This window comes from Micropterus salmoides, unplaced genomic scaffold, assembly GCF_014851395.1.
Source record: "Micropterus salmoides isolate LMB-PRFRI ecotype aquatic unplaced genomic scaffold, ASM1485139v1 Ms_hic_scaffold_13, whole genome shotgun sequence".
NCBI lineage: Eukaryota > Metazoa > Chordata > Actinopteri > Centrarchiformes > Centrarchidae > Micropterus > Micropterus salmoides.
The window spans coordinates 22305465-22318249 of record NW_024040374.1 but is presented as its reverse complement, the minus strand read 5'-3'; the positions used below and the strand labels follow the sequence as shown (position 1 = coordinate 22318249).

The 12785-nt window shown below is 40.4% G+C and overlaps 1 protein-coding gene across 1 annotated transcript in view; it reads left to right on the top strand.

The window, feature by feature from the left end:
• hcn2b (hyperpolarization activated cyclic nucleotide-gated potassium channel 2b) overlaps positions 1-12785 on the top strand; it is a 51409-nt gene that overhangs the window by 26667 nt on the left and 11957 nt on the right. The window contains exons 5-6 of the mRNA XM_038716232.1: positions 9642-9788; positions 10900-11140. Coding sequence (XP_038572160.1) covers positions 9642-9788; positions 10900-11140 — 388 coding nt within the window. The remainder of the gene's footprint in view (positions 1-9641; positions 9789-10899; positions 11141-12785) is intronic.

The following is a 12785-nucleotide window of genomic DNA, read 5'->3' as shown; positions in this document are numbered from 1 at the left end:
CCGTCTCTCTCCAGACCCACATGACTGTTTGTTCATCGTTATCCAATGAAATGAACCATGCTGCACTGCAGTCTGCAATAAGTCCCACCATCAGATAACAGAGTGGAGATGGAGCTATGGGCTTGAGCTCGCCTCTCTGACAAAACAGATTCTTTGTCTAAGACAGTGTAAATGCTAACGACAGCATGTACTTGTATTGACACAACACAGAGTAAACAGTTAGCATCACGCTCAGCGTTGAGACAGAAATGTCATAATAGCTGCAGCACTAAGCCTCTTCTCCTGTCTGCATGCAGATATCCCACTGACCAAAGAGAGATGTGGATTCTAACTGTTTACTGTAGGTCCAAGAGTTAGACAAAGCGTGCTGGTATTTTTTCTGCTTTATCAGAATGGACACATGGTGTTTTGTTTAGCACGGACAGGAATAGAAATAGAGACACACACACAGTAAGTGTGAGATAAGAGAGGGTCATGTTGAATAAGAAACACTGTAGAGCAGGGGTTCCCAACTGTCAACATTTGTTTCATACAATTGGATTGTCCGTGTGTAGGTCAGTTTGGTTTGCATTTGCACTACTAGGCTACCACTTGGAGTGGTAGAAGCTGGATTTTTTCTAACCTGTTTATCCATTAATTTTTGGTGATATTTCACCTGTTTATCCATTACCTTTAGCTAACTATTCCAACCATTTATCCACTACTGTTAGATATCTCACCTGTTTATCCATTACATTTGGCTCAATGTTCTCTCAGCTAACAATTTACAGCATTTATCTCTACTTTTAGCTAACTATGCTAGCTTGCCAACTAGCTTTCATGCACTCTATAGCCTCATTTCCACTGCATGGTATGGCTTCCTGGTTACTGTGAAAAATCTACAAAACATCAGCATCACACCAGTCTGTAATCCAGTCTGGTTATGGTTATTTGGTGGTTATTTTACTCTTAAACACAAATATGTGGAAATACAAATTTAAAAAAAAAATCCAATCCCAACTAACATTTTTTTCCTAATTACTTAAGCCACTCCACAGTTTTTAGCAACTGCAGAAGGACGCCTTGTTGGGAATCACTGAGCATCTCCATTCTTGAGAAACATAAGATGATGTTATTTGGCTTCTGTTGGTGTTCTCACAATCTCCTCAAACAGTACTACAGTAAAAATTAGGCAGTGGCTGCAACTTAGCGCTCCTTAGTTGTCATCCCTTCCTTCACATTGAGGTGACCCTCATCCCGTGTTTCTCCACAACACTCTTTCCATCCCTCCAGCCCTCCCCTGCTTCATCTGTCCATTCGCCCTTGACTGTTGAGCAATACACCATCTGCCAGCGGACACTGCACATGGACAGAGGGCATTAGCCATTATGTAACTGTACTCCAGCTTCTCTTCCCCAATCACTTCTTCCCCCTCAGGAGCAATAGAGCAGCATGTGTGAATAGTAGTGAGAGGAGTGAGATGTGACCCCTGGAGCCACTGGTGATGAGCACTGATCCACTGGGCCATGACACATAAAACAGTGGCTTGAGGAACTGCTCACTTCATAACCTGGACCATCACTGAGGCCTGTCCTGGACAACCTGGGCCTCTGACCCTTCGAGTTGAATTAAATTGGTCCTTCAACCACACCTTGTAGTTGAAAGAGAATCAAATATGGCGAAAGCTCCAGAAGAACAACACTAGTAGAAACAGTAAGTGGACCTTGAGCTGAGGATTTTTTTGCCAGCTGCTATTTATAAGTCATGAATCTGTGTGGAGTTTGCATGTTCTCCCCGTGTCCGCGTGGGTTCTCTCCGGGTGCTCTGGCTTCCTCCCACCATCCAAAGACATGCAGGCTAGGTTAATTGGTGTCTCCAAATTTGTCCTTAGGTGTGGATGTGAGTGGTTGTTTGTCTATGTGTGGCCCTGCGATGGACTGGCATCCTGTCCGGGATGTACCCCGCCTTTCGCCCGATGTAAGCTTGGATTGGCTCCAGCTCACCGCGACCCTGTACGCAGGATAAGCGGTTGACGATGGATGGATGGATGGATGGAATATATTTTTAAGCTCAACTTCACCTGAAATTGATTTGAACTTGTGCAGTGCCTGTTCCGGGCTTGGTCGTTTGGAGCGCATGCTTCCATCTTGGTCCAGAGATGTTTTGTACCAGACATTGCTCAAAATTTGCAGTTGGAGCAGTGAAACAGATTTTGACAAAATTCACATTGCCGGAAAATCAATCTAGACACAAATGGGCATGGCTTATCTAGATAGGCAGGCCTGGACCTGGAGAATTTGTTTTCAGAGACCAACTCAAAAGTTACAGACTAAAACGTAAAATGCGTTGTTATAGCGCCACCATCTGGCCAAATTGTACCAAATCCGCACTCCCTTAGGTCCTCAGCAACACACATGCCAAGTGTGAAGTCGACCGGATGAACAGTTGTCGAGAAAATCGAAGGACAGACAGACAGCATTAATAACACAGCAGTAATAACACTGAAACAACGCAACAATGGTGGAGATTCTGCTAGGTATTCAGCGCTTCCTTAGAACTTCCGAAAAGTTTTACTGCTCTGTTTCAACACATTCATTTCTAATGTATCTCAATCCTGCATGATGACTCTGTGTAACTCTGTTTCAACAATGTAATTTATTCAAAGTTTATTAATTCTGAATGCGCTGTATGTCCAGATTTCAAATGTGACACTGCACTCCCTTGCGGCCTCACACCCACCGCGTGAGGACAATTGGATGAACAGTTGTCGACATAAAAGAGAAAAAGAAACGGACACGCACACATAGATTCCTGCCTTTATTAGAGATGTGGAATATGTTTTTGTTTATAGAAAAAATCCAGGTGAAAATTGGTGCAGTTTTGATGTCTTTTTAGATATTACCACTGGTGGTTCTAAAGTCATACATTTTCAAACTCTGGTTTTAAGGGGGTAGATTTAGTACTGCAGATCTATAAAGTTAGGAGACTCTAAAGAGTCATATTTAATGAAGAATGACTCAAGTCAGTGCACCAGAGTCCAAAATATCCTGACTTTTAGTGCATAGTATGGGTCAGAAAACATACAACTGTTCTCAAAGGCTGAGCCTATAAGGACTTTGGTATTACTCCCAATTATATGCAAACTGAACTTGAAGTGCAACATTGGAGTGCCCCTTTAAAATTCAGAAAATACAGATATTAGGGACATCTTCCTGATATTTCCCTCCTTTTTCAAAATCCACACTGATATTGCCTTAAACCTCTAAGCTCCTTCTCTGACTCATGTTGTCCTTTATGTTAAGTTAATATGTACAAAGCGATATTATTATGTGGTAATGGCTTCAACCTGGAGGAAGTTTCTCTATTATTCGTCATATGTTGGTGAATCATAATGAACTCAGGAGGCAAGTTTAAAACGTTGACTTGCATCACACATTGTAAAACATGAAGATTTCCTTGTCTCTTCTGTTGTAGTCATCCAATAATTTTATATTTAATATACAGTAGGATGTAGAAATACAGTATTTTGTTATTTAAACCATGCTGACATTTTTTCAGTCCCTCCATGCCCTCACCAAACACACATATGTGTATCTGCGCATAAACCTTCATGTCTGTTTATTTCTGTGTGTCTGTGTCCGCTCTTCAGTCATGTGCTAAAGCATACTGCCAAAGTCAACTTGGGCTTTAGACACTTAGGACACACACACGTGCGCACGCACGCGCACACACACACACCCACACACACACACACACACACACACAGATATGAGACTTGTCACATCCTGAGCCCTGATGCTCAGTGACATGGCCCATTAATAGGAGGGCCAATTTAATTTCTGTCTTCCCTCTGTGGCAGCTTACAGTGACGGCCATGCATCATGCTCGCAATCCACCAACTAGAAGCTTTATGTCCCATAAAAAACTCCCCTCGAAATTGGATTTCAGAAATGTTGTTTTATGAAAGTACTGCAGGAGGGGCTATGTCTTATCTGCACTCCAGGCTGATGGACACTGCATTATTAATACAATTTGGGAAGATTTTAGCTGTGTCCAACATGTATATTTAGCTTGTATTGAGACTAGATAATGGTAATTTGAAGAATATTTTAAAGTTTAGGTTTTGAAAACTTGCCATCTTGAAGGGTAAATAATCATTGCACAAGTGTGTATCTGGGTATAAACATGGGGATTTGTTCATTTGTAGGAGTTCGATGTCTTTAAGTTTGTGAGTCGGAGCATTAACCCATCATCTCTCCCTTCTTCCCCTTTTTTTTTTGTTTCAAACAGCAACAAACATCTATACTATGGCTCAGGTAGAGAGGGTTGGTCACTAATTGAAAGAACAGCATTTCAATCCCTGGGCTTTTTCAGTCTGCATGTCATAGTGTCCTTGGGCAAGAGACTGAACCCCAAATTGCTCCTGAAGCCATTATCAGTGTGTGTATGTGTGTGTGTGTGTGAATGATTAGTTTCTGTTCCTGATGAGCAGTTGGCACCTTAGCCTCAGTGAGTAAATGTGTGTGAATGGGGTGACTGTGGCATGTAGTGTAAAGGGCTTTAATGGACTGTACTTGAATAGTGTATTTCGAGACTCGAAATACACTATTCAAGTACAGTCCATTGACCACTGAGGAGAAATGCATGTCAGCCTTACTACAACTATCTCACTTCAAATGTTGTCGTTAAGAGGTTATCTTCTTTTTTTTTTCTTTGGAAACATGAGGCCGTTTGAGTCTTACTCCCATCCCACTGACTCTGAGTGACATGGTCACTAATCTGAGTCTAATGCTGAGAGAATCAGAAAGTCAATAAAACTCAGCTGCTTCAACAACCACTTTTAAAGTGGAATGAGAGAATAGAGAGAAAGAGAGAGAGAGATGTCATTTCAGTTTAACTGAGACTGCCACACACTGAATCCCCAGGCAGGAAACACTTAATAGGAGACTCCCAGTTTATCCCCATGCTTGATTGAATGAGCTGGATATTCTGAAAGTCGGCTGCATCTTTATTGTTACTGACACATAGCAAATGGGGATGATTTTGTCAAATTTAAGTGAATTGGCTTTAGTATTTTTTTCTTTTATTGTGTCAGTTAGGAGTACATTTTGGGGTATCTCTCTCTCTCTTATATCCTAAATGAATATATATGTTAATAATAAATGAAAATTCAGATTGTTGCTGTCCGGATTATGTCTTTACTTTCATGATGGCTGGGGGTGACAATCTGTAAGGTTTTAATTTAATACTTTTCATGTGAAATGAACCATGGCGCAGGGCAATTAATTAAGACTGAATGAGATGGAGATTAAAATTGGTTTACGTAAGGAAGAAAGGGATGCAGCAAATTGTTTTTGCAGATGTAATTTCATTATGTGGTTCATTAAAGTAAGTGATCTACTGTCCATTGTCATGTATGAGGTCATGCTGTACTGTATGTATGTGTATGTAGTATTTATTTGTGTAGTATATACATCACATTGGAGAACAATCTGATACTGGGCAATCAAAAGTGCCTGAAAGAGACAGGGAAAGGGAAAGAAAGAGCATAACAAACATTTGGAATAAAAGCAAAAAGAGAAGGATTATAGGAGATAGTGTGGATTTATAGAAGTCTAAATAGAGATGAAGAAATTAAAATCAGCAAAAATGCCTCTAAAATTTGATCATGTTTTCCTGAAAATAAGGACAAATGTCACTCTCTTCAGCCAATGTTGCAATTCTTACATAAACCCAAGTTTTTAACCTTTTGTAAAAAAAAACAAACAAAAAAAACACTCTGCTTTATATTATGGAGAGAAAATCTCCCTGTAGGGAATCAAAATGAATGATGTTCTACCATGACAGCCAGTCTGTGCTGTATAAAGGATATTGTGATTTGCCGTGTCACCTAAGCCCCCAGGGTCAAGCCTCCATTTTCTTCTCTAACCCATATGTCACCTTACAGTGTGACAAAGTGTAATTTCCTGGACAGCGAGCGTCCTATCCCTTGTATGTGTCATTGACTGTTATAGGCAAGGTCATTGTCATCACCCCCCCACCCCCCCTCCCCGTCCTCCATACATGGCGTGTCCTTATAAATTGTGATTGTTGGGTCAGGACTCAAAGGCAGGAAGGTAATGGCACTCTACATGATTAAAGAATTAGATTCCTCCTGATACATACAGGGTGCAGTATATACACACACTACAGTACAATTTATCAGTTTTTTTGATTTGCTGAATTATTGAACAGACTTTTTGATCTTGTTATCTTCTCAATTGACTCCTTGGTATAGCATATGATTCACCTCATTGTCATACTCATCAAATCATTCAGACTCCTTGTCAGTGGTGGAAAGTAAGTGGTGAAAGTACAAATACTTTGTTCGTTTTTTGGACTTTACTTGAGTAATTTTAGTTGTTGCAACTTGAAACTTAAAACTGATGATGTGGAATCAACTTCGCTCTGCTGATGCGACTCTGGCATACGCAGTGATAGTAATCAAGTCACTTTCGCAGAGAGCTGGAGGGCCCCGCCTCACTCGTTTGTCAAAGGTGAAAGCAAGTGTTAATGTTAAGCTTACTACTTTGATGAGAGGATGAAGAGGGACTATCCTTCTGTGCACGAGAAGAGAAAACACTCAATAAACTGCGGGAACAGCAGTCAGGTAAACTTGTGTTCCCTCCTCTCAAAGTCTGATGTCAGCAGATAACAGTAATGTTTAGTTAATGTGCAGCTGCAGTGCGTCTCCCTCTCTCTCTCTGTCTGTCCTGCTAAGCCAGCTGAGCAGCGCATCTCTTGTCTGTCTGTGTCTTAGTTACTTGCCAGACTGTGACTGAACAATGTTGGAGTGAAATATAACTATTTGTTAAGTTTGATAAACGCTGACCTGCCATGGTGTTTATAAACTGTAGCTGCAACTGTATTGTGATTCGCTGTCACTTGTCCTGCTGTATTCAAATGTGTCTTGAGTGAATTTAATATGATTTTTTTTAAGATCAATATATTTGAATGTGTAGTACTTTTTACTTTTAGTAACTTAAGTACTTTTAAAACCAGGAACTTTTTTACTTTTACTTGAGTAGTATTATACTGGATGACTTTTACTTGAGTATCATTTTATGTGTGGTATGTGTACTTTTACTTAAGTATGCAAATCAAGTACTTCTTCCACCACTGCTCTTTGCGCCCTGTGAGGTATCTGCATTTGATTCTTCACTCATGAGTGTCGAGTGAATATCTCCAAATTGTCTCCTTTTCATGGGCTGATGCCCTTTTTAGCTTGACCTTTCTTATTTCATCAAATTCAGCATCAACGCAGTATCCCTCAGGAGCTCCTTGAGGGAATGGCAAAAAAAAAATGGCCATCTGCTTGGACACAAGGATGAACTGATTAGAATTGGTCAAAGGTCAAGGTCACTATGACCTCACAAAACAAGTTTCTGGCCTTAAGAATTGATGACCATATCATGTAGTTGGTTGGACAATTAATTTGTGACCTCAAAATAACTACACATCTTTGGTCACAATTAAATGATTGATGCAGTAATTATGGCAAAATTTTACACAGATGTTTAATGGGGTACAAAGATGAAGTGATGAACTCTTTTTACCCAAAAGGTCAACTTCACTGGGAAACAATGTCCTTTTTTGCCCATTATCCAATACCATAATTCAGGAACAGACTGGAGATGACCATATGGAGATTCAGTGCATGTGTACCTGTTTAGCAATTACAGCTATGATAATCCTTCATTAATCAGTTCAACAATGTATATTTACTAGAATCATATGTATCATCAATATAGTGATAGCTTTATTTATTTATCAAATGTTTACTTACTTTTTATTCAATTCCTTCCAGGTACAGTACATGAATGCAAACTGCGACTTGAATGGTTGGCAGAGACATACAACTGCAGGGTGGTAATTCTAGTTTTATGAGACTTGATTCTTCAGTTGAGGTTAAAACAATGAAAACTGACAGCTTTGACAGTTTCAAAGGAGAAAGGCAAAAGAATTACAACTCCGCTGATTAATATAGACGTTGCAAAACCACAGGTAAGCTGTAAACAACGACAGCTTTGCTTGACAGGGTGCAATCAATTTCTTTTTCACTGCCAGTAAGTGGCACTGTAAAAAATAAAACCCAGAAGTGTTATTACCCAAGGCTGTTTGCACAACACTTATCTAACCATCATATTCGAGGAAGAAATGAGCTGCATCTTGTTGTATCTGTCCAATTGTGGTGTTGGACCGGGTTGCTTCTCCCTTGACCCTCTGCTTGAAATGTACTACTCATTCACTTCCACAGTGTGATGATTCACACCGCTTAACGCACACACAAACACACACACTACGGAGACCTTACATAACGTTTTAAAGCCACTCCAAATGCCGGGCCACATGGATTTGTTGCCTTTCTTGCACATTGATTGACTGTATTGATCAGTTTTAAAACAGCCTTTCTGTTGTTGGGTCCTTGAAAAGTTGATTCATTCATGTCATTCCTGCTTGTATGGTGTTGTTTGTTACCCAATGAGATTCAGGACTTCATATGTGTACCATTTGTTGCATCTTTCTGCATCTTTTTGGAGCATTAGCAAGTCTCCTGCTGATATAACAGGTAGTGAACAGCTCACCACAAGTTTCTTGTTGGCATGTGACAACTTTTTCACCCACAGGATGTTGTTGAATTTGCTGTTGTTGGGGTGTTTGTGTGTGTGTGTGCGCAGTGTAATGGTGTATTTTTTTGCTTTACAGGAAGGTGGTGACTCTGAATCAATGTAGTTTGTCCCGTCCTCCTGGTGTAAATAACACAAACCCAAAAACCATATGTGTACAGTGAATGTGGAATAATCGAAAGAGCCATGCGATTCCACCTTACACCAGAAGCTATACAGTAGATCCTGCAGCTGCTATATTCCCAGGGAATCCAGGCATGAAATGTGTTACAGAGCATCAAAATATATTGGTGGACATTCAGGCTGCATGTAGGTAAACATAACAACAGAGAATATGTGATCGTGTGAATCACTTGCATGAGCAAACATGACGTGCTGCAGCCGACATTTTTTTTTTTGGTCATGTAGTTACATATTTATCATTTCCACCATAAATAACAAACGCAGTCCTCTGTCAGAATAGGAATAGGAGGACACAAATGCCCACCGGTCATGGAAGAGTTGTTTCATATATTTTTCCTCATGACGAGCACAACACAGAACAACAATAGACATGTCATCCCAGTGAAAAACCTGATAATACTTTCTCGTAGATTTTTAAAATCAAGCATTTAGCACACCAAACACCAGAGAGAGAGAGACTCCCCGTGGTTAAGATGTGGTTAATAGCAGCGTCTTTCTTCTCTGAACTCAGTAGAGCGTGATGAATCCTCATGGGCTCAACAGAGCTGTCATGTTTCCTTAACAACTTCATCACAGTTCACAGTAGCTACAAGGTATAAATGGGTCACACATCTTCATATTTACAGAGCTGTACATCTCAATAACTGCACACATGAATGAGGTATAATTGGTGATAAGACCATGTCTTTTTTTTTGGTGATAAGACCATGTCTTTTTTTTTTCTTTCGCCAAGGTTTCTGAATCCTGTTTCCATTGATTTATGCTTCTGCTTCTTCTAAACCACTATCTCTCACGCCTCTCTCCACCCTCTAGTACAAACAAGTGGAACAGTACATGTCGTTCCACAAGCTACCGGCCGACTTCCGACAGAAAATCCATGACTACTACGAGCACAGATACCAGGGCAAAATGTTTGATGAAGAGAGCATCCTGGAGGAGCTTAATGAGCCCCTGCGTGAGGTATGAAAACACCCAAGCTTGCACAAATACACACACTTCTTAACCTTCCACCGGGTTAAGTGGACTGGAATAAATTCATCATAATGCTCAACTATGGTCTCTTTTCCTGAACAAAGAAAAACTGTTCTTAATTTATACACTCAGTAGCTATTGTTCCAGCCAATCAGCAACAGTTAGTGCCTGTGCACAGGAGTAATGGTGGGAGTGGGGCAGTGCGAGAGAGAGTTCTATACACTGGCACATTCGAACGCGCTGGACGCCAGACACTATGAAGAAGGAGAGATGGCTGGGTACCAGCCAGAGGAAAAGGTCTGTAGAGTATAAACAGATAAGATATATGACCAGGCAAGGGTGAAGGCCTTTCAATGCTGGAGAAACCGGAGCGGAGCTTCTAAGGGAGCACTGAAGGGAGTGGTATATTTGTTAGGCAGTTGAGTTTAAATATCAACAATCCTTCTGCAGAATCACTTACTCTCCCTTTAAGTCACCTGACGTCATTCCAGAAAAATAACTAGATTTTAAAAGAAAGGAACAGATGGTTTTAGAGTGATTTTCATGGACTTTATGTTCCCACGCACCCAAAAGTTGTTTCTTGCGGCCAGCGGGAACTGTTTACTGCAGTTAACAGTAAATAAGGTACTCTTGCTTCAAGGACAGAGCAGAGTATGCTTCAGGAAAATGAAAATATAATAGGGAGAATACTCCAGTGAGCTTTGCCAGAGTCCCCCCAGGTAATAAAAAAAAAAAACTATAAAAACGGTTAAACATGTGCCCTGGAAAAAATATGTTTTTAATGTCAGTTTTTTTAGCCCTTTGAAAAATAATAGGAGTAAACTGTTTTCAAATAAAGAAATACATGAGCTCTAACCATCATGCTTAATCAAACATTTAATCCAAAGTTTTACTGGTTTTTCTTCCTGAAATGGCAAATCAGAACATGCCCCAAAAACAATAAAGCTAAATCTTAGCATCTATTTTCCACATCTGACTGTTCCTTCTGGTGCTGGAATTCATGCAGTGTAACTCTTATAATGTCTAACGTGCATGCACAACAATCTTACGACATCCAAAATAACATCAGGCTTCAACGCTGTTTCCTGTCACCATTTAGGAAATCGTCAACTTCAATTGCCGAAAGCTGGTGGCCTCCATGCCGCTGTTTGCCAATGCCGATCCAAACTTTGTGACAGCCATGCTGACCAAACTGAGATTTGAAGTCTTCCAGCCCAAAGACTACATCGTCAGAGAGGGCACCATCGGCAAGAAGATGTACTTCATCCAGCACGGGGTGGTCAGTGTCCTGACCAAAGGAAGCATCGGCATGAAGCTGATGGACGGCTCCTACTTTGGAGGTACGTCACTGTCTTTGTCACCTTAGGATCATGCTTTGTTTTATTTTTCCAATATTGTGATTTAATATGCGATTAATTTTTAAGCTCTTTACCTCCTTATTCAAAATGGACTAACAGTAAATCAGTGTATAGTATGACCAACACAATATTATACCCTGTTCTTTCTTGTAGGCCAGGACTTTGTTATGATGAAATTAGGTGATGCAAGAATTATTATTATGAGCAATGGGGGAGAAGAAATATAAAATTATGATATTATGACAAAGATAATTTGAGAGTCATTTCATGGCATTAAATAATATGATATCATCAGGTCGGCCTACCTATAGACCACAAGAAAAATAAAGTTCACAACAGTGTATTATACATTAAGCGCTCAATACCAAACCCACATTTCAACCACCAATTAATGAGTCGATCTCAAAAACCTAAATAAATACTCACTTTGAGGTTCAATTGTTCAAAAGTTGGCCAACGAAAATAAAACCATGTGACGTCTCTCGTGTTTAATAGACAAGCTTGGTAATTCTCTGACAACACCGGAGTCCCCCCCTCCTCCCCTGCAGCCTGCGATGCAAGTAAGCAGCGCACTGGCTGTAACCGGGCAGTAACTCGGGACAGACTGGGCCTCTTTCAGACTTGTGCGTTTGGTTTGAAATGCCGTTTCACATGTTTTTCCTGTGCTGACTGGTGGCTTTGTGTACTTCAGCCTGCTATACCGATCACAACAATACACAATGTTGTGCATTTTTCCTGCCCATCAAAGCCGCAGATGGCCGACGATTTCACCCACCACCACCACCAACTACTAAAGTTTTTTAGTGTCAACTTCTGTCAAGCCTTAAGGCCATTGTCCAAGTCAATACAGCATAATGTGTATTAGATGATACTTCCTCTGCAGACTGGTTTACTCTTGCGTATCATGTGACCAGAGCCTAATCGCAGCCTTTGCGATTAGTAAATCTCATTATATCATATCGCAATAATATTGCAAATGCAATTAATCGTTCAGCCCTACTTTATTCTATTCTAATCTGTTCTATTCTATTCTGTTCCGTTTTGTACATTGTTTTCATTTCGCACTTACTTTGGCAATGTAAATGTTTGTGTCCCATGCCAACAAATCCCCTGTGAAGTGAAGTGAATTTAATTGAATATTACGATAGAAAGGAACAGAGTAGATCCATCCTGATGTTTCACTGTAGACATCGTCAGATGCCAATTTGACATCACCCAACCCTAGAATATAACTTCTATTGTGTTCTGTTCTGTTTAACGTTTCCATGCATGTGTTATTTACACTTGGAATCACAATGCAATCCAGTAAAGTAATATCACAGATGTCTGTTTAGTATTTAAAGAGGAATTGCAGCAACAAGCAGAAAAAAAAACAGTACCCTGACATTTTACTTGGACTTCTTGTGCAGTCTTGCCTTACAGCCACTTCTGTCCCACTTTCCTAGGGAGTTGTTCCTCTGTGGCTGTTTAAAAACACGTGTTGCCTCTGCCGTTATCGCCCCATACACCCGCACAGGCGCACACAAACATATACCCATGCACTATTTTAAGTCTCCTGGGTTGATGGTTTGGGCCATGTTTTTAAAGTGAATTGCCCTCTGCAGCCAACCAGTGTTCACTGACGTGC